Genomic DNA, 27,768 nt, shown 5'->3' with positions numbered 1-27,768 from the left:
TACAAATGGACAAAAAAATACCTCATCATTAGTCAACAGGGAAATGCAAATAAAAACTGCAGGCAGATATACTATAGGGCTAAAGACCAACACCAAATGCTGCCAAGAATGAGAGCTACTGGTGAGTCTAAATGATACATCCACTTTGGGAGATGATATGGAAGTTTCTTATAAAACCGAGCATCACTGATCTAGCAATTCCACCTTGGTATTTACCCTCCAAATGAAAGCTTTTGTTCTCAAGAAGACTTGTACTAGGTTTACAGCAGCTTTATTCATCATAGCCCCAAATTGGAAACAGCCCAAGCATCTATCATGAATGGATACAGACTGTGATATGCACGTACTCAGCGGTGAAAAAGGATACACTGGGTGACACGGATGAACCTCAAAAACATTATGCGGAATGAAGGAGGCTTCACATCAAGAAGCATGGCTCCATGACTCATGAAGTCCCAGAAAAGGCTAGACTAATCTGTGATGAAAAAGTTCAGACCAGTGGTAACCTCTGGGGATGGGAGTGGGGTAGCGGGGGACTGGAAAGAGGCAAAAGAGAGTATTCTGGGGGTGATGGTGATGTTCTGGGTCTTGATAGACTGTGTTGCATTTGTTACAATCTATCAGAAGGTACCCACGATTAAGATTTGATCATGTTATTAAAAATTTTATCCCCGCTGGCTATAAACACATAAACTCTGGCTCATGACAAGCATGCTCAAGGATTTGGGATGGGGAGTGCTCTGATGCTTGCAACTTACTTAGAAATGCTTTTGAAACTAAGATGGACTGATGGAGAGAGGCACGGCTGAATGGTGATGTAATAAAGTAAACACAGCAAAATGGCAGCTGTACAATCTAGGTGGGGAGGAAACTGATTTTTGCTGAACAAATCTTTCCACTTCTTTGTATGCTTGAAAGTTTTCATGATACGATGTTGGTGGGGGGAACTGGACGAATACAAAACTATAAGAAAATAGAGCCGCAGCACTCAATCTCCACCCCAGCTCTAAAATCAAAGAACTACCAAAGGACTTGAAGAGAAACACTGAGGTCCCCACTTCCACACCTGCCTCCATGTGTGGTTACAGTACTTAAGAAACCACAGGACTCGGTGGTTCAGTGGTTAAGAGTCCAATTCAGGGGACAAAGGTTCGATCTCTGGTCTGGGAATATTCCACATGCCAGCTGGGCAACTAAACCCGTGAGCCACAACTACTGAGCCTTGGCACCTCAAGCCTCTGCTCCACAATAAGCAGCCTCCACTCACCACAACTAGAGAAAACTCGCACATAACAACAAAGGCCCAGCGCAACCAAGAAAAGAGAAAAGAAAGTCCGCCAGGGACTTCCCTGGTGGTCCAGCGCTTAAGATTTCATGTTTCCACTGCAGAGGACATGGGTTCGATCCCTGGTCAGGGAACTAAGATCCTGCAAGTCACACAGCATGGGGAAAAAAAAAAAACAACCCCAGAACCACAGCCCCCTTATTTTAACATGCCTGAGTCTCAGTATGGAAAAGCCAAAGCAGCATCCTAGGGTTTCAAACCCAGAAAAGACATGGAGAAAGCCTGTGTGTGTGAATAGGCAGGAGGGCCAACCCAGGTCACCTGCTGTAAGTCACTTGATACAGCTGGGAAAATAGGAGTCTGGACACGTACCAGGGCTTAGCTGGGTATTTAACGCTAATTTAACCCCTCCCCCTGCCCCTATCGTGCCTGTGTCAACTCCAGCCAGGGTTTCAGATCAAAAGCGTCTTCAAGTATCACTACAACTCGCTGTGCACTCGTGTGAGTGCTGGGTGTTTGACATGATTCCATTTAACCCTCACCACCACCCTGTAAAGTAGGTTAATAGTATAAGCCTGCTTTTATGATTGAGGAAACTAAGGCTCAGAGAGGGTATTAATGTACCCGGGAACACACAGCATGGATGCAGGCACATCCCATGAGGCTCTAGGGCAGAAGCCCTTTCTAGAGAGCACCTCCCCAAACCCCTCTGGACCGTAAGCTGTGTGTCTGTGACACTTTTTGAACAGGAAGAACTGGGCTTCAGGTGATAATGAAGAATCTCATACCTGAGAATAGTCCTCCAACTCCCCCCCGCTCCGAGGCCTTGCATGTGTGAAGTTCATTAGGCCGCCCCACGCTCGCATTTCCACGCTCGGCCTGCCCATCAGCCCAGAAGTGCGCTCCAAAAGCGCACTGACCACCACTTTGCACTGGTCTGCCCTGTTGTTCGTGCTGTTAAAAGCAGCATCAGGTGCGCCTGTTTCCACCTGCGGGTTTTAATGACTCAGCGGGGGCCAGCAGCACCTCTAAATCCTCCTGGAGATGCTGCTTTGTCTGGCCTCACCCTCCCGTCACACGCTTTCCCAGTGGGCTGTGCACAGTGATAGCGGCAAGGAGCAGGGGAGCCTGGGTTTATAATTTGGGGGCTATCAAACTCTCGGGGAACTGGGAAATGTCAAGAGGCCCTTAACTGGGGAAAGCATCTTACAAATCTGAATTCCCTCAAGACCTTGAATTCTGTTCAGAACCTTTCCACCATGAAGATGCACCCCTCTGACACCGCTGACCACCGGCTCCTCTCCAGCACCAGGCGCCTGACTCATCAAGGCAGGTGTAAGGGGTTAGAGGTTAAGAGAGAGAGAAAAAAGAAGAAAAAAAAGCACCAGGCTTACTGACTTTGCAGAGCTTTTTCTGGGGTGATCTTTAAAGAGAAACACATCTATGTAGAGATTAAGTATGTCATTCACTCACAAAAGAAGAGAAAAAACCCAGAATCCTAAGAAAATCTCTTTAATTTTCATCTTTCGGAAATACATTTTTCATTTTTTTTAATTACCATGATACAAAAATGTTAAATATCTAACAATGATCTGTAGGAAGCAGATCCACGGGATTCTGTCGCTGCTGTGACCTGGTTTGACAGAGAAAGGCTGGTACACGGTGTTGATTTGTTATGATTTCACACACATGCACACGTATGCACACTTGCCACCTCACCCCCAGACACCACCAGACAAACAGACAAGACACTGGCTAAGACACGGAATGCTACCTGGGAAAACAGAAATTAACTTTTCATTCGTACACCCCACCATGAGAAACTCACATCTTAGGGGGGAAAAAAACCACCTCTAAATAAATATGCCCCAAAGGTCAAGGCATGTGTTGATGGTGGCAGACATCTTCCTACCAGGAAAACAAGCTTGGGAGCCTCGTGGTTTCAGGCAGCAATGATGAGAAGCAGGCAGACACGACCGAATTCTTCACGGGAGGCCGTACCACACCCCAGGGCTGCCCCCGGGCCTGAGCGTGAACCTCTCGAGAAGTTCAACCCCAAATTCATGGTCACAGCACACAAGAGTGTCGGCTCTTTCTGCAGGTCTCACGGTTGGCCTTCCCCTTCGGGTGGATTCGCACACACAGATCTGTGACTGGAGGGTTTCACACGAGCAACAAGTAATGACCTTAATGACCTGGTGAATCATGAACACACGACAGTAGACAACACGCTGAGTGCCAGCACATGGGTGAGGCTGAGGAGGAAGGAACACAGCCTTGAAAATAAAAACTGGGGTTTTTTCAGGAGACACACTTGGTTTCAGGCTCCTCCCACACCACAGTGGATTCAGTGAAACGCGGTATGGCTTCCAAACGTGCCAGCTGCTTCTTTCCTTCTCGGCAACAGCACCAGCGGGGTTGTTCCACTCCGGTCTTGGTTACCACGTGTCGGGGACTTCGAAGAGCTTGGCCGAGCTGTCCGAGATGCTTCCTGGTGGGCGAGGACAAAAGAAGGTGAATCAGGAGAGGGCTGCCCTGGCTGGGGGAAAGAAAGAGGAGCTGCCTGGACAGGGTTGACCAGGGCCAGGCTGGGATGGTCTTGTCGCTGGAGAGCAGTGCCCGGCATATGAAGTCCACGCTGCAGAAACATCACCGCAGGATCCAGGAACGCCTCCTGCCTGGGCGTCCGTACTGACTTCACAGGAGTCAAGCATCCTCCAGTGAGCACACACTCCCATATTCTTTGCTAGCCAGCATGCCGGGCAGAGAAGGCAGTGGCACCCCACTCCAGCACTCTTGCCTGGAAAATCCCATGGACGGAGGAGCCTGGTAGGCTGCAGTCCATGGGGTCGCTAAGAGTCAGGCACGACTGAGCAACTTCACTTTCGCTTTTCACTTTCATGCATTGGAGAAGGAAATGGCAACCCTCTCCAGTATTCTTGCCTGGAGAATCCCAGAGACAGAGGAGCCTAGCAGGGGCTCGCACAGAGTCGGACACGGCTGAAGCGACTTAGTAGCAGCAGCAGCATGCCAGGCACTTAGTTCATTTAACCTTCATACAAGCCTGGTTTAGTGGCACTAATATGCCTGTTTTACAGCAAGTGGCTGAGATGGGGGTCCAGATGCCCCCAGAACCGAGATCCCTGCCAAAGGCCTGGGAGGATGAGTTTCTCTGTGCTGCAGTGACTGTAAGCTAGATGAGAAGTCTCAGGGGCTGGTGGCTAGATAGTGGCTAGAGGGAAGCTGACCAGTGGGGGTTCAGACATCCCAAAACAGATCTGCAAAAGCAGCTTGTAGCTCTTTCCTATTTCAGCAACACTGGCTACAGTCTTTGTGACTTAAAGGAGCCTCTTCTGTTACAAACAGTCTCACCCCAAAGTTACAAGCCCTTCTTCATTCGGAAGCTTTCTGTAACAGCAGCAGCACCATTGGGTCACTGCTTGGACCACCGATGTCCACAGCCAAGTACATGGGAACTAAGTCAGGAAACAGCGTTTTCATGATGGAAAATGCGGCCGGCTAGGTGCTCTCATACCCGGGATATCATGCATTATTTAAGCCCTAAGGTAGGGTTGGCAGGGAAACAGGCAAAGCCAGCCCCAGCTAACAGTCCAAGACTGAAAAAGGGGAGAGGTCTGTGATGATGCCTGAAGTGGAGAGTAACTTTCAAAAACAGAGGGGCACTTGTTCAGCTGAGGGTGGTTACTGCCCGTGACAGGAAGGCCTAAAGGTAACTAGGTCCAAACACGTGAAATGACATGAGGATTTCTGCTGGCATGAGAATCCGCCCCTCTCCTCCTTTACTGAGATAAAACCCAGAGAGACAGGATGAGAAGAGCAGGAGGGGACGTCATCTAAAGTGTTCTGTAGGGAGTCTCAACGGCTGCATGAAACACACATGTCCCAGGACTGCTCCAGAGAACTGAAGGTGAGCAGGAGATGGTGCCCATGACTGAGTCCCATGATCCAGTTAGAAAAGGAAAAACGGTGGGACTTCCCTGGTGGGGCAGTCATTAAGAATCTGCCTGCCAATGTGGGGGACGTGGGTTTGATCCCTGGTCCAGGAAGATTCCATATGCTGTGGGGCAACTAAGCCCACGAGCTGCAACTACTGAGCCCGTGTGCCCTGGAGCCTGTGCTCCGCAAGACGGGAAGCCACTGTAACGAGAGGCCCTCGCACTGCAGCTAGAGAGCAGCCCCCTGCCTGCTGCAACTAAAGAAAGCCCTCGCCCAGCAACGAAGACCCAGAGTAGCCAAAAACAAATAAATGCATAAAACTTAAAAAGGAAAGAAAAGGAATAAAGGCTATTGAAAGACAAAGCAAAACACAAACAGTCCCCTCCAGGGAACAACTAAATTCTGCAGATGGCCCAGGATAAGATTAAACTAGCCTGACCCCCTTCTCAACCACCCAGTCACACAGTACTTGATAGGGAGGAAAACTGACATCAGTAAGGGCGTTTTTGTAACTCACATATCAAAGAAATAATACAGCAGCCTATCAGATATTCTAAAGGTAAAAGCCACAAGGCCAAATGTTGGGGTGGGGGTGGGCGCTGAAATAAAACTGAGAGGGAAAAAGATCAATGGCTAAAAGCAATGTACTGCCATTGCTACCTACCTGGGTGGGAGCGCATGTGAGTCTGGCGGCACGCCGTCCCACACACAGGAACAGGACTTCCTTGGTAGCTTGGGGGTTAAGAATCCACCTTGCAATGCAGGGAACACAGGTTCGATTCCAACTAAGCCTGAGCTCTGTGACTACTGAGCTGTGCACTACAAGGAAGATCCTGCGTGCCACAATCAAGACCAGATGCAGCCAAAAGCAAACAAAAAGAAACCACACAGGAGTGACTCTGCGGAGAGCAAGTGAGAAACAACGGCATAAGCAGAAACTGGGGAGAGAGGCGAGCGTGGTGGGGCTGTCTCAGTAGCTGTAAGACTCTGAGCAACTCTCACTGCCGTATCTGTACGGTACACTCAATGCTACTCTGAGCCTCAGAGGATTTCCATGATTCAGCTATGTTCCTGGCACAGAGCCAGTTCTGAATGCTCATTAGCCCCTTCCCCTTGTGGAGAAGGTGGCCCAACGCTGCATGTAGTTACTGCGTGGGGAAGCCAACAGCCTGCATTCAAAGAAAGCTGCCTACAATGTGCAGCTGCTGAGAAAGGATGGTGTGCACAGAGCAGCCAGAATTTTGTGAACCAACTAAAGGAGACCTAGACCAGACGGGAGCTGAAGGTTACTGCTGGTGCTCGTTCCAGCACCTTCCAGAAAGGGAGAGCTGTAGACCGTTGAAGGATCCATTTAGAAGCTAATGGATAAGAAACTGTGGTCAGTTTTCCAGGAAACTCGCTTTTCACAGCCCTGTGTGGTAACTAGAATGCAAAGAATTACTCAGGAACAACTTTTCTTTTTCAACAGAAACTTCAGGACATCTGTCTCCTGCTATGATGGACTGTGCCTTGCATCATATACAAAATGGATGGTATATCTAAATGTAAAACCTGAAATTAGAAAACTTCTAGAAGAAAACATAGGAGAACTCTGCAATCTTGACTAAAGCAAAGCTTTCTCACATATGACACCAAAGGCATAATTCAAGGGGAAAAAATGATAAGCTGGATTCCATTAAAATGTAAAACATCTACTACTGAAAGGCACTGCGAAGAGAATGAAAAGCACCGTCCAGAGGAATCTGTAAAACACTCAACAGGTCTTGTATCCTGAATCCATAAGAACTCTCAAAATTCAATAAGAAAAAACAAACAGCCCAATGAAAAAACAGGCAAAAGATTCAAACACTCATTTCATCAAAGAAGATATTTCCATGGACAAATAATCACATAAAAAGATATTTAACATTGTCAGTCATTAGGGAAATTCAAACCAAAGCCATAAGGAGATACCAGTCCACGTCACTGGGATGGCTACAAAGGACACCACCGCACTGCTGACTGCAGAGAGCCACTGAGCCCTGGTGGGGATGCGGAGCGCTGCAGCCACCCTGGAGAACAGTGGGCCAGGTTCTTACACAATTAAACATACACTTACCATCTGACACAGTAAGTCCACCCGTAGGTGTTTATTCCAAAGAAATGAACACTTAGTTCACATAAAAACTGACACAGAAGGTTTGTATCTGCTAGATCCTCAGCTGCTAACACCTAAATGCCAAAGGCAAAATGGATAAACAAAGAGTGGTATGGCTGAAAGTGGATTGTTAATCCACAGAAGAAAGGAATGAACCAGCGACGTGGGTGACAACACAGACAAACGTCAAAGGCCTTATGCTAAGGGCAAGACCCGAGGGGTCACGTATCGAATGATTCCATTTAAATGACCCCCGGAAAAGGCAAAATTACAGTGACAGAAAGCAGATCGGTGGCTGCCAGGATCTAGGGACGGGGAGGGGCTGACTGCAAAGGGGCACGAGGGAATCTTCTGGAATAGCTGTTTTATTTCTTGAGCACAGTGATGCTTATATGACTGTATACATTTGTCAAAACTGTACACTTTGTCAAAGCCGGTATGCCTCAGAGTAATGACTTTCACTGTATGTAAACTGAATCTTAATAAAGCTGACCCTGCAAAAGGTATGAGGAATATTGTTTTTTTAAAAAAAGACAAAAATTTTAATATAAAATATTATGCTGATAATTAAAATTATTTGACCTAGAATTTTCAGATGGGGGAAAACAAGATACTAAATGGCATACAGAGTATGCTCCCACTATGCATAAAAACGACAGGTAGAGAGAAATACTTATTAACAGAGTACCAAGTAACTGTGGAATTTTATATTCTTCTATTTTCCTTCATTTTACTGATTTTCATAGTAAGCCCATTATTTTTATTAACAAAACAACAAAAGAAAGTAAAAAGTGGAAACAAAAGGTGACTGTTTCTGCTGATTTGCCTTTCACCTACTTAAGAGTTGAGGGTTTCCCTGGTGGCTCAGACAGTCAAGAATCCACCTGCAATGCAGGAGACCCAGGTTCGGTCCATGGGTCAGGATGATCTCCTGGAGAAAGGAATGGCAACCCATTCAGTATTCTTGCCTGGAGAATCCCATGGACAGAGAAGCCTGGCTGGCTACAGTCCATGGGGGTCTCAAAGAGTCGGACACGACTTTTTATTCACTTCACTTCATTAATCAGAGCTGAAAAGGAGAAACTCTGAGCTAAGGCAGCTCTTCCCTCCTGTGAATCTGAAAAGGTATGCAGCACATCAGAAATCTGCCATCAAATCATATCTACAGAGTGGAACTCTTCACATGGAAAGATCCTCTGGGTGCCATATGGGAGTTTTTAACTAGGAAATGCTCCGAAGGGCCTGGTCATGGGGTGGTTTCCACACTAAGAAGGCAGGGCTCCCCTGGATGGCGTGTGGGGAGTCCCTGAGGGCTGCCTGCAGGAAGAGGAAGGGCACTCGCGGAGCACACTGCCCTGCAGTGCAGCATCCCCCTCGGTGAGGCTGAAATCCATATCTGAACTGAGTAATCAGAAAGCTCCTGGGGAGGCTGCTGGGCTTCCCTAGGCTGGCCACGCAGGTGACCAACAGCACCAACTGCAGATCACGTTTCTGACTTCAGGAGACCTCTGACAGCAAGAGGAGACTGCTGTTCCAAGTAGAGTCTCCATTTTCACACTGAACCCTAAGGGCTGAAGCTGGAAAAAAGTCAGCAGATTAGTCAAGACTCCAATAAAACTCTCGGTTCTTGGAAAACATGGAAAGCTCTACTGTGTTGTGTTTTAAACGTGAGGGGGAAAAGAGACTTGGAACGACATCGCTGCTACATGACAAGTCACCAGGAACAGCCACAGCTCTTGGCCCTGCTCTGTGAACACTAAGAGCGTTAGACGTGGAACCTCGGCTATTGGACAGTCCATCTCTATTTTGAGATTGGCTAGTCTGACCAGCATCAGGCCACTAGAATATGAATTCACTTCCTCAGCAAGAGCAAGGGCGCTGTGGATACCCACCCATCAAACAGTGTCTGGGAAACACTTCTTAGAGACAGCTGACTCCAGCATATACAGCACACGGAGCTGTTTCCTTTATGCACCAATGGAGAGAATGCCTTGAATGGCCCAGAGGAGAGCAGACAGCATTATCAATCTCCATTAACTCCAATAAATATAAAAGGGGGAGGATTGATAGTATACATTTGCTTCCTAAAAATAGGATAGAAACAACTACATTCAGGAGAAAAACATTAACTAAGTCACATGACATGCAGATAAAAAGCTCCAAAAGGGAAGAATATCTTGGATTTTTATCACATGATTTCATCACAAGAAAGTCTGGGTGGGCAGCTGTTTCTGATCTAGAACGGCTGCCAGAAACATTCACCTTTGGGAAGAACCCTTCACGTCCTCTGAAGTTAGGAGACACCACACACTGCAGGGAGGTTTGATGCCTTTGCTCTGGCTCAGACAGCCCTCCCCGCCACCCTCAATAGCAGCTGTATTTTACTTTGCCTATCTGTGATTCTTTGACTCTTTTTCCTCTCTATAAATCAGAGATAATGACATCTACACTTTACTCAGTTTTTACAATGACTAGATCATAAAGGACATTCCTAGCACAATGTCTGGTATATACTATTAAATGGTCATTTCTTCTGCAACTTAAGTCCTTTTGTTCTGTGGGAAGGCATCCAGTACTTAACTCTCAGTGTATCTTTGATATTAAGAGGTATAACTAAGAAAAATGACACTGTGGGGGATTTCTTGAGCATCAGTTGGCCAGAAATTGCTACGGTACATGATATCCTGTGAAAAACAGTGAAAGTGTTAGTTGCTTAGTCGTGTCTGACTCTTTGAGACCGCATGGACTATAGCCTACCAGGCTCCTCTGTCCATGGAATTCTCCCGGCAAGAATACTGGAGTGGGTTGCCATTCCCCTCTCCAGGGGATCTTCCCAACAGAGGGATCGAACCCGGGTCTCCCGCATTGCAGGTGGATTCTTTACCATCTGAGTCACCGGGGAAGCCCATATGATATCCCATGGTCCTACTTTTTGCTACTTTCCCCTTGGAAAGCAGAACGCTCCCTACTGGTGGGAGGCTGTCCTCTGCATTCCCCATGCCTTCACTGGCAGTGCTCTGGGCACCCAATGCGCCCCAGTGGGTCATGGGAGCACCTGTCAAGGTGCCGTCCCCACTGAGCTTGGGGACTTCGGTACAAAAAGATTTGCAGAATCCTGTACATATTAATATCAGAGAAGCCTTGGCCATCGTGGATTTGAGTGTCCACATAGAAGCGGACAGTTAGATAGCAAGAGCAAAAGATGGGGACTAGGACCAAGATAAAAGCATCAGTGGCTCCCCAGGTGTCTCAGTGGGTGAAAGAATCCATCTCAGAGAGATGCACAAGATGCGGGTTCATCCCTGGGTTGGGAAGATGCCCGGAGGAGGGCGTGGCAGCCCACTCCAGTGTTCTCTCACCCGGAGAATCCCATGGACAGAGGAGCCTGGCGGGCCACAGTCCATGGGGTCACAAAGAGTCGGACACGACTGAGGTGACTCAGTACGCGTGCATGCAAAAGAACTGGCTGAGAATCTCATCACTGGCCTTATAAAAGGAATTCACGCAAATCCTGTTATCACACTGTATGCTTTCATGTATTCAATCTGTTGAAGACATATTTATTGAGTATCTAATTCGTAGAAGGACAAAATCCCTGCATAGAAGGTTAATCTATAGTGAGAGGGATGTATTTAAAATAATACTCAGATAAATATACCACCACCACATCTGATCTTGTTATAAAATAAAACTAGTGATAACAGTGTGTTCTCTGGAATTTATCATTAAATTTAGTGATGAAACACTTTATAGTTAAAAGAAAAAAAAAAAAAAAGATACGGTCCCCAGTAGGACTGCTCAGCTTGATGCCTTAGAACCCTTCTCTGCAGGAAAAATGAAGCCACACTGTACCAAACATTCTAAGCCAGTTCCACCTCTGGTCTCCTGGGACACTCTGAAGCTTTGGGAGTTTAACACAGACCCTTCAGAGTCTGAACTTTGTTGTTGTTCAGTTGCTCAGGCACGTTCCACTCTTTGTGACCCTATGGAATGCAGCATGCCACGCTTCCCTGTCCTTCACTATCTCCTGGAGTTTGCTCAAACTCATGTCCATTGAGTCAATGATGCCATCCAACCATCTCATCCTCTGTCATCTCCTTCTCCTCCTGCCTTCAGTCTTTCCTAGCATCAGTGTCTTTTCCAGTGAGTCAGCTCTTCACATCAGGTGGACAAAGTATTGGAACTTCAGCTTCAGCGTCAGTCCTGCCAATGAATATTCAGGGTTGATTTTCTTTAGGATTGACTGATTTGATTTCCTAGCTGTGTAAGGGACTCTCAAGAGTCTTCTCAGCACCACAGTTAGAAAACATCAATTTTTCTCTTGCTCATTTTAGGACCTCCTTAAAGTAACTGAGCAATCAAAATTGGTTGACCTGCCAGGCCCAGTACCTGGTATCTTGACCTACATCCTGCGGATTCTTTTAGGACTATGTGCTCGAAACAAACCAGCTAAAGAGGATCCAGGGAACTTCCAGGCCTGTGCTGTTGGAAGATCTAACCCAACGAATGGTGTTCTAGAAGAAAACTCATTGCTCTTAAGTTATCTGATTCAATTAAAAGTTGTCAAGATGTTTCTCTTTCTTCTTTAGCAGGACCGACAAAGAACTGAAAAAATCTATCTTTTTTTTTTTTTAAAGCTCAAATCTTGTGGCAGTGACAGCTTTACTGTCAATCGGAGGGAGAAAGAGACTATTTAAATGATGGTGTTATAAATTCAAAACCCCAAATAACTCATAGAAAGTTTTCCCTTAAAATGATGAAAGTTATAAAAGGAACTAATCTATTAATGCAATCTATTATTAGGTATTTTAATATCTTTGAGACTGTGCTGAGACAGAAGGGAAAAAACCTAAAATCCTGTCCCTGAGAAGTAACAGATAATTTAAAAAAATTCAGGAGATTGAGAGGTGAAGGAAAGCTATACAAGAAGGGAAAAGCCCCCAATCCTGGTCATGCTCTGGGTGAGCTCTGACAGCCATGCTAACCTTTAGTATCTAACATCTGTGGAGCAGGCCCAGTGTGACAGGGGCAACGGGCGTCAGAGGTGAAGACAATGTTGCAGATTAAAAACCTCTCTCATACTTACATGAGGGAAACGAGGGGAGACGCACAGCCTGGAGTAGACAGTGAAAACACACAGCCCAGACTTCAAGTAAGAACTTACGCTTTCAGTTAAAGTGCAGCTTCAGCACAATGCATAAAAAGGCATCTGTGACACTTCTGCTGTCTTTGATTTCATTAATATCAATGAGATTCAGAAAACGCCCTGCAGGCAGATCAAGCCGTGTAAAAAGAGGAATTAACTGAAACACAATGCATTCTTGGCCTGGGTATGAATAAAGTTCCAGGGCTCCACTCCTATCCTTTGACCTGACTGTTGGTTCCAACTAACGGGGGTGACTGTCACGAAGTCAGATACAGGACAGGAGTAACTTCCCTCTCAGGCATCCCCTCATCCTAAGGAGACAACATGTTAACTGCGCTTAAAAATATAAGCAAGGTGAAAAGACAGCCTTCTGAATGGGAGAAAATAATAGCAAATGAAGCAACTGACAAACAACTAATCTCAAAAATATACAAGCAACTTATGCAGCTCAATTCCAGAAAAATAAACGACCCAATCAAAAAATGGGCCAAAGAACTAAATAGACATTTCTCCAAAGAAGACATACGGATGGCTAACAAACACATGAAAAGATGCTCAACATCACTCATTATTAGAGAAATGCAAATCAAAACCACAATGAGGTACCACTTCACACCAGTCAGAATGGCTGCGATCCAAAAATCTGCAAGCAATAAATGCTGGAGAGGGTGTGGAGAAAAGGGAACCCTCCTACACTGTTGGTGGGAATGCAAACTAGTAGAGCCACTATGGAGAACAGTGTGGAGATTCCTTAAAAAATTGCAAATAGAACTACCTTATGACCCAGCAATCCCACTGCTGGGCATACACACCGAGGAAACCAGAATTGAAAGAGACACATGTACCCCAATGTTCATCGCAGCACTGTTTATAATAGCCAGGACATGGAAACCACCTAGATGTCCATCAGCAGATGAATGGATAAGAAAGCTGTGGTACATATACACAATGGAGTATTACTCAGCCGTTAAAAAGAATTCATTTGAATCAGTTCTGATGAGATGGATGAAACTGGAGCTGATTATACAGAGTGAAGTAAGCCAGAAAGAAAAACACCAATACAGTATACTAACACATATATATGGAATTTAGAAAGATGGCAATGACGACCCTGTATGCAAGATAGCAAAAAAGACACAGATGTGTATAACGGACTTTTGGACTCAGAGGAAGAGGGAGAGGGTGGGATGACTTGGGAGAATGGCATTCTAACATGTATACTATCATGTAAGAATCGAATCACCAGTCTATGTCTGATGCAGGATACAGCATGCTTGGGGCTGGTGCATGGGGATGACCCAGAGAGATGTTATGGCGAGGGAGGTGGGAGGGGGGTTCATGTTTGGGAACGCATGTAAGAATTAAAGATTTTAACATTAAAAAAATAAATAAATAAATTTAAAAAAATTAAATGTGGTTAAAGATAAAAAAAAAAAATATCCACTTTGTTGCAGGCCTGACTTCGTGCTCCGTGACCCGGGGCAAGTCACACAATCCTCAGGCCTTGGTTTCCTCCTTTCCTCTTTTCCCTCCTTCTTCCCTCCTTTTTTCAAAAAATTTTTAGTTGCAGTATAGTTGACTTACAATGTTGTGTTAGTTTCTGGTCTATAGCAAAGTGATTCAGTTATATTTATATACATATAGATGTTTTTCATATTCTTTTCCATTATGGTTTATTACAGGATATTGAACATAGTCCCCCATTCGATACACTAGCACCTTGTTGATCTGTTTTATATATAGCAGTTTATATCTGCTACTCTCAGACTCCTAGTATCCCTCCCCTGCCCCCTTTCCCCTTTGATAGCCACAAATTTGTTTTCTTTGTCTGTGAGTCTCTTTTTGTTTTGTAAATAAGTTCATTTGTATCGTATTTTAGAGTCCACATAGAAGGGGTATCATATTGTATTCGTCTTTCTCTTTCTGACATTGGCTTAGTATGGTAATCTCCAGGTGCATCCATGTTGCTGCAAATGGCATTATTTCATTCTTTCCTATGATTGAGTGATACCCCCACGTATATATGTACCACATCTTTATCCATTCGTCTGTCAGTGGACATTTAGGCGGCTTCCATGTCTTGGTTACTGCATATAGTGTGGTTATGAACACTGAGGTGCATGTATCTTTTAGAATTAGTTTTCTCCAGATATATGTCCAGGAGTGAGGTTGCTGGATCATGTGGCAAGTATATTTTTAGCTTTTAAATAAGGAACCTCCATGCTGTTCTCCACAGAGGCTGTACCAACTTTTGTTTCTACCGACTTTTTTCTACACTCTCTATAGCATTTTGGAGAAGGCAATGGCACTCCACTCCAGTACTCTTGCCTGGAAAATCCCATGGACAGAGGAGCCTGGTAGGCTACAGTCCATGGGGTCACTACAAGTCAGACATGACTGAGTGACTTCACTTTCACTTTTCACTTTCATGCATTGGAGGAGGAAATGGCAACCCACTCCAGTATTCTTGCCTGGAGAATCCCAGGGATGGGGGAGCCTGGTGGGCTGCCATCTATGGGGTTGCACAGAGTCGGACACAACTGAAGCGATTTAGCAGCAGCAGCAGCGAATACAGCATTTATTATTTGCAGACTTTTGACGATGGCCATTCTGACCAGTGTGAGGTGGTACCTCATTGTAGTTTTGATTTGCATTTCTCTAACAGTTGGAGAAGGCAATGGCACCCCACTCCAGTACTCTTGCCTGGAAAATCCCATGGACAGAGGAGCCTGGTAGGCTGCAGTCCACAGGGTCACAGAGTTGGACACGACTGAGTGACTTCACTTTCACTTTTCACTTTCCACTTTCATGCACTAGAGAAGGAAACGGCAACCTACTCCAGTGTTCTTGCCTGGAGAATCCCAGGGACGGCAGAGCCTGGTGGGCTGCCGTTTATGGGGCCGCACAGAGTTGGACATGACTGAAGTGACTTAGCAGCAGCAGCAGCATCTCTTCATCTGTATGCCTTCTTTGGAGAAATGTCTACTTAGGTCTTTTGCCTATTTGTTGATTGGGTGGTTTGCTTTTCTGTTGTTGACTTGCATGAGCTGCTTGTATATTTTGGAAATTAAGCCTGTCAGTTGCATCGTTTGCAACATTTTCTCCCATTCCATAGATTTTGTCTTTTCAATTTGTTTATAGTTTCCTTTGCTGTGTAAGGGCTTCCCTAGTGTCTCAGACGGTAAAAAGATTGTAGAAGTTTGAGTAGGCCCCATTTGTTTATTTTGCTTTGTTTCTATTGCCTTGGGAGACTGACCTAAGAAAACACTGCCAAGACTTAAGTCAGATAATGTTTTGTTCTCTTCTAGGAGTTTTATGATGCCATGTCTTATACTTAAGTCTTAAGCCATTTTGAGTTTACTGTTGTGTATGGTGTGAGGGAGTCTTCTAACATCACTGATTTACATGCAGCTGTCCAGCTTGGCCAACACCACTTGCTGAAGATACTGCCTTCTCTCAGGCTTTCGTTTTCTTCATTGTAAAATGGACCATGATGCCTACTTCAGAGATTTGAAGGAAAGTGTTTCAGTCAAGTCTGAGGGGCAGAGCCAGGCCCTCTACAAGCACTTGGTCAGCAGCGGCTGTCCTTTCTGTTGCTGTGACAGCTTGCTGAGCAGGTTCCGGTCGGATCTCCTAGGCAGGGCCTTTCTCAGGCTCTGGCTGCCCCTCAAGCCCCTTCCTTGCCTTGCACTCGGGCCGGTAGAAGCTCTGAGCACCAAGGGCTGGGTGAGCTCCTGGGGCCTCCAAAGCATGTCTGGGGGACGGAGGGGATGTGGGACTCAGCTCACCTTCTCTTTCTGCTTTTGGTGTTGTTTTTTTTTTCCTGCTCCTTAAAAAAAATTATTTATACTTGATTAAAAAAATTTTTTTTAATTAAGTTTTTGGCTGTGCTGGGTCTTCACTGCTGCGTGTGGGCTTTCTCTAGCTGCAGCGGGGTTGGGGGAGCCTACTCCCTAATTGCAGTGTACGGGCTTCTCATTGTGGTGGTGTCTCTTCTCCGGGGGACAGTTGCCCCCTGCGGCATGTGGGATCTTCCCACATCAGAGATCAAACCCGTGTCCCCTGCATTGGCAGGCAGATTCTTAATCACTGGACCACCAGGGAAGTCCTTGCTCTGCTTCTTACTAGCTACATGCGCATTTCCTTGCCACTCTGAGATCAGACATCTGCCATCACTAAAACAAGGGTGAGTTCCTAGGTCAGAGCTGTTGTGAGAATGAAATTCAACCAGGAGAGAGAGAAGGCTCCTACTGCACTGTCTAGCACACAGTGGGTTCACAACATGTGTTCATTTCCCATTTCCTTTGTTTCTTACGTAACTCTGCTTATGAGAGAAATTCAGGCTGCCTGGGGTTGGGCTAGGAACAGTGAAAATTCTACTGAAAATAACAAGTGTAGGAGTAGAGCTCTGTGCAAACTCACATACACATTTAAAATACTCAGGTGACTTTACACACATCACAAAACCTCTAAACAATGGAGGAGAGAGAGAAGGTTACCAAAATGGGCGGATCATCTTTAACAAGGAGGCCCCTGCCAAGCCTCACACTATCCAGAGCCAGGGCTATTAAGGGATTCCTCAAATTAAAATGAAAATGATCCAAAAAACATCTGGTCCTGTTCTGGGCTACATGGGTTTGGCCATCAACTGAAGCCCTGATGTAATTTCTTCCCCCCAGTGAGAGTTTCTAGAGCACTGTGGAGGACTCAGCTCCAGGCCCTTGGTGAGACTCAATACAAACCTGTCGGAGAAAGGTCCTTCTTCATCCTTTTTAGTTTCTTGGCCTTTTTCCTTCCCTCTGAGAGGGATTCTGCACAGGGATCTGTCTGCTCAAGCTCAGTGTCAGAAATCTCCCCAGATACTCGGGCCTCCAGGCCAGCTTCTGCTCGACTGGGACTCAGGTTTCTCTTTCCTACTGTGCTGGTGGCCGTGAGACTGAAATGCAAATAGAGGAACAACATGAAGGGTGCTGAGAGTAACTGCAAGACTAAGCCTATAAAAATATTTTAACACTCTTAATTCTATTAACACTTCACTAGCAATCAAACAATACAGGCAGCTGCTCCCTGTGAACTGAAGTCTAAACGTATACCTACAGCAAGCCTATTCAGAGGAATCTTCTGTATCAGACTTGTGCACAGATAGACACAAATCTAAGAGTGTTTAAAAGAAAATAGTTTTAATGAAAATCCCTGGTCTTTATTTTGACAGAGTTACAAATAGCCGATTCATTGGGAAAGTCCCTGATGCCGGGAAAGATTGAGGGCAGGAGAAGAAGAGGGCAATAGAGGATGAGATGGTCGTATCACTGACCATCATGGACATGAGTCTGAGCAAACTCCAGGAGCTAGTGAAGAACAGGAGGGCTGGCGCCCTGCAGTCCATGGGGTAGAAAAGAGTCAGACATGACTGAAAGACTAAATAACAATCCTAACAGAAGAGTCGGAGAAGGCAACGGCACCCCACTCCAGTACTCTTGCCTGGAAAATCCCATGGGCGGAGGAGCCTGGGAGGCTGCAGTCCATGGGGTTGTGAAGAGTCAGACATGACTGAGCGACTTCACTTTCACACATTGCAGAAGGCAATGGCAACCCACTCCAGTGTTCTTGCCTGGAGAATCCAAGGGACGGTGGAGCCTGGTGGGCTGCCCTCTATGGGGTCGCACAGAGTTGGACACGACTGAAGCGACTCAGCAGCAGCAGCAACAAAAGAGTACAACAGACTAGCAGAGCAATCATAACAAAGCAGCGGTATGGGTTACAGTAAATCACAAAACAGCACTGTTACTTACATGCCTGCCTAACAGATACGCAGGAGAACAGGAGAATTCTTGATCTGTCTGCTGCCACACTACTTGTGCATTTGAATATACTTAAGGGGCATACCTCAGGGCTTCCTGGGTGGCTCAGCAGTCAAGAGTCTGCCTGCCAATGCAGGAGACACAGATTTGATCCCTGGGTTGGGAAGATCCCTGGAGTAGGAAATGGCCACCCACTTCAGTATTCTTGCCTGGGAAATCCCATGGACAGAGGAGCCTGGTAGGCTACAGTCCATAGAGTCGCAAAGACACAACCATACCCCACCTTCATAGAATCTTCTTCTATTCCAAAAGAGTGACTTGTCAAGATTATCATTAAACCTGGCTTCATTTTTAAAGCTTTACAGGATTTGACATGCTGAATTAGATCAGATTACATGTCCTGATTTTCCTTAAGAAAGTATGTTCCCTGAAATAGAACTTGATAAAAACAGAGACCACATGGCCAGTGTGAGTCCTGTCTCCTCTAAATGAGTCTTACAGGTTTTTTTTAAAAACCATAGCCCCACGTTATGAAAAGCATAAAGAATCCAGTCATTCCCCCTAAGGGAGGCCATTCCAGCCCAGAGAGAAGGGTGGATAGCGAGAGAGAGAACGTGAGCATGCCCCTGGGTCAGCCTTTCCTAGGAAGTGAGTGCTTTAAAACAGGGGTCCCCAACCCCTAGACCATGGACCTGTACGGGGTGATGAACCAGGCCGCATGGCAAGAGGTGAGCAGTGGGCGAGCAAGTCAAGTTTCATCTGTATTCACAGCTGCTTTCCATCGCTCATATTGCTGACCAAGCTCCGCATCCTGTTGGATCAATGGGGGCGGCAGATCCTCATAGGACAGCGAACCCCATTGTGAACCGTGCATGCGAGGGATCTAGGCTGCAAGCTCCTTTTGAGAATCATCCTGAAACCACCACCTACCCTGGTCAATGGAAAAATTGTCTTCCATGAACCTGGTCCCTGCGGCCAAAAAGGGTGGGGTACCGCTGCTTTAAAAATGTTACCTATAAAGCACTCAGGCTACTCAATTATTCAAGTTCAGAAATGTTACTCCTGTGCTTCCCTCTTCCCTGTACCTTACACTTGTGCACTCAGAAGAAGAAGGTGGTGGTGTTTAAAAGCCACAGGAAGCAGAACAGAGCCCAGAGCAGATGGCCTCATAAGAATGGCTGGCTGGCCTGCCACTGTCTTCTTTTCACCTGTATTATCTGCAGCTTTCAGAAACATCTTTTATTGAGGGGACATGAAGAAAAGGGAGAATACCAATGGAAGTATTGGGGGGGTGGGTATTAAAAATTCATGCTAAAGTTTGCTGTTTGAAAACTGACAATACCTTTAAATTTTTCTTAAAGACTGAAACTATTTTTGGTTGGTGTCAAGAAATTTTGAAAAATTCAGAAAGCATAAGTTGGAAGATAGTAAGGACATATCCCTCCATCTAAAAAGGGGTAGGAGGCCTAAATATTCCTCTGCGCTGTAAACCCTGGAACATGACAGCCTCTGAGACATAAATGTTTAATGAAAACTCAGATGGAACCATCGGTACTTCAAGAAATACAAAGTCCTGAAATATCCCTAACTGCACACAGAAATCTAGTGGTCCAGTGGTTAAGAATCTGCCCTGCAATGCAGGGGACACAGGTTCGATCCCTGGTCCAGGAACTAAGATCCCACATGCTGAGGGGCCACTAAGCCCAAGTGCCACAGCTAGAGAGCCTGCACATCGCAACAAAAGATCCTGCGTGAGAGCCGAGGCGGTCGAATAAATAAATATTTTTTGGTAATGGTAGTATTTAAATTCCCCTGGAGGAAGAAATGGCAACCAATTCTGGTATTCCTGCCTGAAAATTTCCATGGACAGAGGAGCCGGGTGGGCTACAGTCCAAAAGGTTGCAAAGAGTCAGATACAACTGAGTGACTGAGCACATACATTCAAACTACTGGGGCAGAAATAAACTTTCAGAAAACCGGTGGTGGGACAAATGGAAAAAGATACACTAGACCCATTCTTTACCCATAAAAAAGAAAAAAATGTTAAAATGGATCAGATATCTAATGAATATGAACCTAAACACATACTGAAGGAAAACATGGATGAATTCCTCCAATACCTGGGTGTAGACAGAGGCATCAGGACTCACTATGACTCACAATCCATATGTAATAAAAGATTTATAAATCTGATCACTTAAAGATAAAAATCCACTGCATAGCACAGTGAAGACAAATGAGAAACCAGGAGAAAATATTTGTAAAGTGTTTCACAGATAAAAGGCTAATATCTCTAGTATACAAGTAAAACTCAAAATTAAAGGGAAAAAAGACCAAAATTCTATAGGAAAATCAGCAAAGCTATGACTAAATAGCTCATTACACACAAAGATAGACCACACACACACACCTCTTAAACACACAAAAAAATGTTCAATTACCCCTTATACACACAAAAAGATGTTCAATTCCCTTCATGATACAAAATAAAATGAAATATTGTTTCTCACCATTAGATTGGCAAAAACATTCAAATGCTTGATGAAATACTCTGTTGGTGAGACTATGAAAATAGGCACTCACAAAGCACTAGTGAGAATGAAAAATGGTCCAACTCTTCCAGAAGCAAATGTGCCAGTATTTAACAAAACTATGTATCTGTTTACTCTTTGAGCTAGCAATCCCACTTCGAGGAATTCAGAAGATATACCTCCAACAATGCAAAAATATTTATGTACAAGATTACTCATTGCCACTTTATTTGTTATTAGGATATTTTATTGCCAAATATCCGAATGTCTAAGTATAGGAAATTGGTTGAATAATCAGTTATAAACTGGTTGAATAAACTATGCTATGTATAGTCAATCTAACTAAGCAGTTACAAGAACGAACGATAATCTCAAAGAACTGATATGGAATAATTTCCAGTGAAAATGGTGAAAAGAGCAGAGTACAAACAAGCAATTTATGAACCTGTATTCCCATTCTTGGGTGGAATATTGGGGTGGGTGGTAGAATTAAAGAAAAAATCCTGAACTCTTCAGTAGGTTTGCTTCTGTAGTTAAATGAGTGAAGCGACTCTGAAAATGTCTGGATACATGATGATGCTTAGCAAATTAGTAAAAGTGTTGATGTAGCGGGAAAATAGATGTGCAAATACTGGAAGAGGAGAAGGCAAGGGGGACCCTGTGGGGATGGAATGAAACGGGAGATATGAGTATGGGCGTGGCATCTCTCTTTTTTTTTTTTCATTTTTAGTGGCTATTTTCTATTTCTTTCTTTTTAAAGAAATAGTTATTTATTTGCTTGCAACGCAGGATCTTCAGTTTTCATTGCAGCATCCAGGACCTTCAGTTGAAGCATGTGAACTCAGTTGTGACATCTGGGATCTAGTTCCCTGATCAAGGATCGAACCTGGGACCCCTGCACTGGGAGCACGGAGTCTTAGTCACTGGATACCAGGGAAGTCCCTGGACTTGGGATTTCAAAACCAAGTGTGGGTACACGTGTGCATGTTTACCTGCATATGTATATGACATATATGTGTATATCCATGCACATACTTCTCAGTATTGCCCACTGAAAGGACACAGAAGGAAAAAATTTTCAGTGGTCACAAGCACATGTAGTGTCCACATTATAATGTCAAACACCAAACCCCACTGAAAACAAAAAGGGCTCCTCAAAGAAGAACTTGATTCCAGGTCTGGGTAAATGAAGCACAAAACGAGCCCAGAGTATCTTGCTATACAAGAAAGCAGGAAACTGCTCAGGAGATGACAGTGGCCTGGCACAGGGACCAGGAACCAGGTGCAAAGGGCTCTGACTGACCAAGCATGTGAGCACCAGAGTGATTTAAGAGTCAACAATAAACTCTAAACCACTGAGAAAAGACAGGAACCCATGGGTCTGCATCAATATACAACAGACAGAGAGAGGAGGGAAGAGCTCTTAATTCTGGTTAAATGCTGAGTAGGAAATGGTCAAAGTAGAGAAAGATGGAATTGGCAAATTATCCATTGGTAACCATCACATGAATAATGAATGATGCAAAAGTATCAAGAGATGCTAAATCAGAGGAGAAACTTTGATGAAGTGCAGGATATCTGCATGACCTTAAAGTGTCACTCCTGAGGCTGATATCCTGAGAAGGGCACAGCATCACTTCTGCAGTATTCTAGTCAGGACTGTATAACTTGAATGTAATCATGAAGAAACATCAGACAAACCCAAATGAAAAAAATACCTTATGGAAAAAAAGTGGGGTGAAGGGTTGGTGTCCTTCAAAAATGTCATTGTCATAAAAAAGACTAAAGAGACAATGAAAATTAGTTGCAACACATTATCACAGACTGGATCTTATACTAGAGGTAAAGCTATAAAGATATTGGATCAAATAATAAAACTGGAATATGAATAGGAGATTACTGTATTATATCAATGTAAAATTACTGACGTTGATAACTATACCACAGTTATACTACTACTACTACTACTAAGTCACTTCAGTCGTGTCCGACTCTGTGCAACCCCACAGACGGCAGCCCACCAGGCTCCCCCATCCCTGGGATTCTCCAGGCAAGAACACTGGAGTGGGTTGCCATTTCCTTCTCCAATGCATGAAAGTGGAAAGTGAAAGTGAAGTCGCTCAGTCGTGTCCAACCCTCAGTGACCCCATGGACTGCACCCTTCCAGGCTCCTCCGTCCATGGGATTTTCCAGGCAAGAGTACTGGAGTGGGGTGCCATTGCCTTCTCCAACAGTTATACTAGAGAGTATCAATACCCTTAGAGTATTTACGGATTAAAGATCATGATGTCACTAACTTCCTCTTGGATGGCTAAGAAAAAAACAACTGTGTTGCGGGGTGGGGTACGGAGAGAAAAAGGGAGTGCAGCAACAGAGTGTGTATACAGAGAGAGGAAGGGGAAGAAGAGACAGCATGCACAGATGAAACCAAAAAGGGCACAGGTTAACAACAGAGGTATCTGGATAAAGAATATATGGGCACTCTTCGCAGTATTTGAGAACTTTTTTACAGTTTGAAATTATTTCCAATATAAAAGCAAAATAAATTACTGGAGATACTTGAGAAGCATGAACTTCAATGAATAAGGAAAGTAGGAACCTCCCTGGCGGTCCAGTGATTAAGACTCCTCGCTTCCAACGCAGGGGTTGTGGGTTTGATCCCTGGTCTGGAGGAGCTAAGATCCTACATGCCTCGTGGCCAAAAATCCAAAACATAAAACAGAAGCAATACTGTAACAAATTCAATAAAGACTTAAAAAAAAAAAAAAAAAGGCCCACATCAAAAAAAAATCTTTTTAAAAAAACAAGGAAAAGTGAATTTCATCTAAGGAGTATCTTCTGATGTCTGTCTGCTGCTGCTGCTGCTGCTAAGTCACTTCAGTCATGTCCAACTCTGTGTGATCTCATAGACGGTAGCCCACCAGGCTCCCCCATCCCTGGGATTCTCCAGGCAAGAACACTGGAGTGGGTTGCCATTTCCTTCTCCAATACACTCAGCTCATAACAATAAGGAAATACTCATATAAGCAACACGGGGGAATCTCAAGCACATGCTAAGTGAATGAAGCCTTCCCATAAAACAGTGGGTATTTCATAATTCCATGTGTATGAAATCCCAGAAAAGGCTTAACTACAGAGAAAAAAAATTGAGGAAGAACTGGGGGATGGCAGAGGCAGAGGGACCTCAACTTTCTGGAGTGATGTTAATACTCTGTATCTTTATACAGAATACACTTTTGTCAGAACTAGACCTCAACATTAGGTAGTTTTCTATGAGTATCAGGATTGATTGCATTAATTTTAGCCTGAATTTGCAGATGATGATTTTGCAGGTGTTTGCTGGAAACATTATTTTTATCCTCATTGTACGTCACTGGGATATTCTTGGCCCACAAAACCCATGAATGTCTAGTGTTCCTCTTGATAAATTTCTAAGAGTCTACTATGTATCACAGCCTATGCGAGGACCTTGCCTCTGGGAGGTTCCTGTTTTTATATGACTTTTAATTTTACAAAACATTTTCAGAAACATTTTCCCCAATTAATTTACAACACATTTCTTAGTTCTTTTTTTTCTTTTTTCAGCACCCCTCAGCATGTGGGAATATCAATTCCCCAATGAGGGATCAGAGCAACTCCCCGTTCATTGGAAGTGAAGAGTCTTAACCATTGGACCACTAGGGAAGTCCCCATATTTCCTTTTTTTTGGCTTCACTAGGTCTTTGTTGCTGTGCATGGGCTTCTCTCTAGTAGTAGAGCCAACAACAGGCTCTAGAGTGCACGGGCTCAGTAGTTGTGGCACACAGGCTTGGTTGTGGCCTTGCAGTATGTGGGATCCCTGACCAGGGATCGAACCTGAGTCCCTGCATTGGAAGATGGATTCTTAACCTCTAGATCACCAGGTTAGGGAAGATCTTCAGTTCAGTGGCTCTTTGCAACCCCACGGACTGTAGCACGCCAGGCCTCCCTGTCTATCCCAACTCCCAGAGCGTGCTCAAACTCATCTCCATCACGTCAGTGATACCATCCAACCATCTCATCCTTTGTCATCCCCTTCTCTGCCTACCTTCAATCCTTCCCAGCATCAGGGTCTTTTCAAATGAGTCAGTTCTTCACATCAGGTGGCCAAAGTACTGGAGTTTCAGCTTTAGCATCAGTCCTTCCAATGAATATTCAGGACTGATTTCCTTTAGGATGGACTGGATGGACCTCCATGCTGTCCAAGAGACTCTCAAGAGTCTTCTCCAACACCAGTTCAAAAGCATAAATTCTTTGGTGCTTAGCTTTCTTTATGGTTCAACTCTCACATCCATACATGACTACTAGAAAAACCATAGCTTTGACCTGATGGACCTTTGTTGGCAAAATAATGTCTCTGCTTTTTAATATGCTATCTAGGTTGGTCACAGCTTTTCTCCAAGGAGCAAGCATCTTCTAATTTCATGGCAGTTCGTAATCTACAGTTTCTAGCTTCAAATAAGAAGCCTTTGCTCCCTAGGAAGGGCTACTGTTTACTGGACATTTTGCCTGAGAAAGCCCTCACATAGGTGTGAAATTAACACAGTTCAGATGTTTAAATATGCATTTGTATGAAATATCTACACCAATATAAAATTTTCTCAACTGTTACTCTTTCATTAAAAATAAAAATTGTGACTGTATCCCATATAGCTTAACTAAAGTGGTTTTGGATCAAAAACAGTTTTTATTAAACACTGAAAACCAGATTTAGGCAGTAAGGCCTTTAAGTTTTTCATTATCCATTTTTATGGCCCAGTGTTGTATGTGTGTGTATGTGTGTGTGTGTGTGTGTGTGTGTAGACACTCAATATATGCAAGTTGATAGGCTAGTACATTACAGATTGATTTTAAAGATAAAAGTCAGGATGAAAACCCAGCAAAACAACCTCTATGAGTCTGAGCTCGCTTCGCATGCAGAACTAGAATGCACAAAGTGAACTACTTTATAATGCATACCAAGTGCACATTTAAATCCAGGAAAGAAGTGGTGATTAATTTAAAAAATAAAATGTTAGAGAAACAACACGGTATGCCAAAACTGAACAGCAAACCTTTCTTAGTGTCTATATGGGGGAATGCAAATGATAAGCTGGCCTGGTTACAACAGTTCTTGGGTCAAACTTAGAATTCTGCTACAAGATATCATTAACAATGCAGCAACTACAAATCAAATTCTGCCAGGGTGAATATCTCCATTAACTTCCTCCTCTTAGTAGAAAAGAAGGTTTGCTAACAGGAAGCTCACATTTATGAGCTTCTACAAATGCCTTTTTCTGTAAAACCACAAAAATTTGACTGCCTCAGGAAAAATTTCCCCTCTTTACTTTTAATTAGGGCATTATCTACATGCAATTAAATCCACTCATTTTAAGTATACAGTTCAGTCAATTTTTATTATTTATTTGTTTGGTTGGCTGTACTGGGTCTTAGGTGTGGCGTGTGGGACCTCGTTCCCTGACCAGGCATTGAACCTGGGCTCCCTGCGCTGGGAGGGCCAAGTCTTAGCCACTGGACTACCAAAAAAGTCCCCAGTTTGGTTAATTTTTGAAACTGTATGTAGCCCTGTAAGCACTGTAACAATCAAGATAGATGTCAGTTTCCTTTCTCTAAAAATATTCCTTGTGCCACTCTGCACTCAATTCCCTTCCCAGCAACCACTGATCTGCCTGCAGTCCCCATAGCTTTGCTTTTTCTAATGGTTCATATGAACGAAATGATACAGTATTTAGTCTTTTCTGTTTGACTCATGCTTAGTATAGTACTCTGAGAACCAGCCACACAGTTGGAACGATTGATATTTCACTCCTTTTGTTACTAAATAATATTATTTCATAGTATGGCTATACTGCAATTCATTTACTCATTTATCAGTTGATGGACTTCTGGGCTGCTTCCAATATTCTGCTACTATAAACAGGAATACTATGCACATCCGTGTAAAGGCTTTTCTGAGTTTTTTTAACCGTGGCAAAAGACACAAAACATAAAACTACCACCTCAGTGGAATTAAGTACATTTATATTGTTGTGCAACCGTCACCACCATCCTTTCCCAGAACTCTTTCCACTTTGCAAAACTGAAACTCTGTACCCATTGAACATTAATACCCCATTCCCTTTTCCTCCCAGGCCCTGGCAACCACCATTCTACTTCTGTCTCTATGATTTTGACTACTCTAGAAGGTACTTCATAGAAGTGGAACCATACAGTATTTGGCTTTTTTTCATCTAGCATAATGTCAAACAAGGTTCATCCATCTTGTGTGGGTCAGAATTTTGTTCCTTTTTCAGGCTGAATAAAAGCCCATTGTATAGGGCTTCACTGGTGGCTCAGTGGCAAAAAAAAAGGAAAAAAAAAAATCCATCTGCCAATGCAGGAGATATGGGTTTGATCCCTGGTCTGGAAAGATCCCACACGGCATGGAGCAACTAAGCCTGTGGGCCACAACTATTGAGCCTGTGCTCAAGAGCCTGGGAGCCACAACTACTGAGCCCATGTGCTGCGACTGCCGAAGCCTGCAAGCCCGAGAGCCCGTGCTCCACAACCAGAGAAGCCACTGCAATCAGAAGCCCGTGCACTGCTACTGTTAGTCCACTGTACACATACCACAGTTTGCTTATCCATTCATCTCTCAGCGAACACTTGGGTTGCTTCCACATTTTAGCTACGAAAATGCTGCTATCAACATGGGCTGTACAAATCTCTCTTCAAGACTCTGCTTTCAATTCTTTTGGGTACATATCAAGAAGAGGAATTGGTGGGATCATACGACAAATCTGTTTTTAGTTTTCTGAGGAACCATCATACTGTTTTTCACAGCAGCTGTATCAGTTTACATTCCTACCAACAGTGCACAAAGTTCCAATTCTCCTATCTTTGTTAACATTTAT

General features: G+C 44.3%; 1 protein-coding gene across 1 annotated transcript in view; it reads right to left on the bottom strand.

The window, feature by feature from the left end:
- Positions 1 to 2,843: 2,843 nt before the first annotated feature.
- The window catches only part of PARN (poly(A)-specific ribonuclease), a 195,716-nt gene continuing 170,791 nt past the window's right edge, over positions 2,844 to 27,768 (bottom strand). The window contains exons 23-24 of the mRNA XM_068967772.1: positions 17,268 to 17,461; positions 2,844 to 3,776 (exon numbers count right to left, since the gene is read on the bottom strand). Coding sequence (XP_068823873.1) covers positions 3,724 to 3,776; positions 17,268 to 17,461 — 247 coding nt within the window. The 3' untranslated portion in view covers positions 2,844 to 3,723. The remainder of the gene's footprint in view (positions 3,777 to 17,267; positions 17,462 to 27,768) is intronic.

This window comes from Capricornis sumatraensis, chromosome 3, assembly GCF_032405125.1.
Source record: "Capricornis sumatraensis isolate serow.1 chromosome 3, serow.2, whole genome shotgun sequence".
Lineage (NCBI taxonomy): Eukaryota > Metazoa > Chordata > Mammalia > Artiodactyla > Bovidae > Capricornis > Capricornis sumatraensis.
Note: the sequence above shows the minus strand (reverse complement) of the source record. Positions and strands in the feature narration are given on the sequence as shown.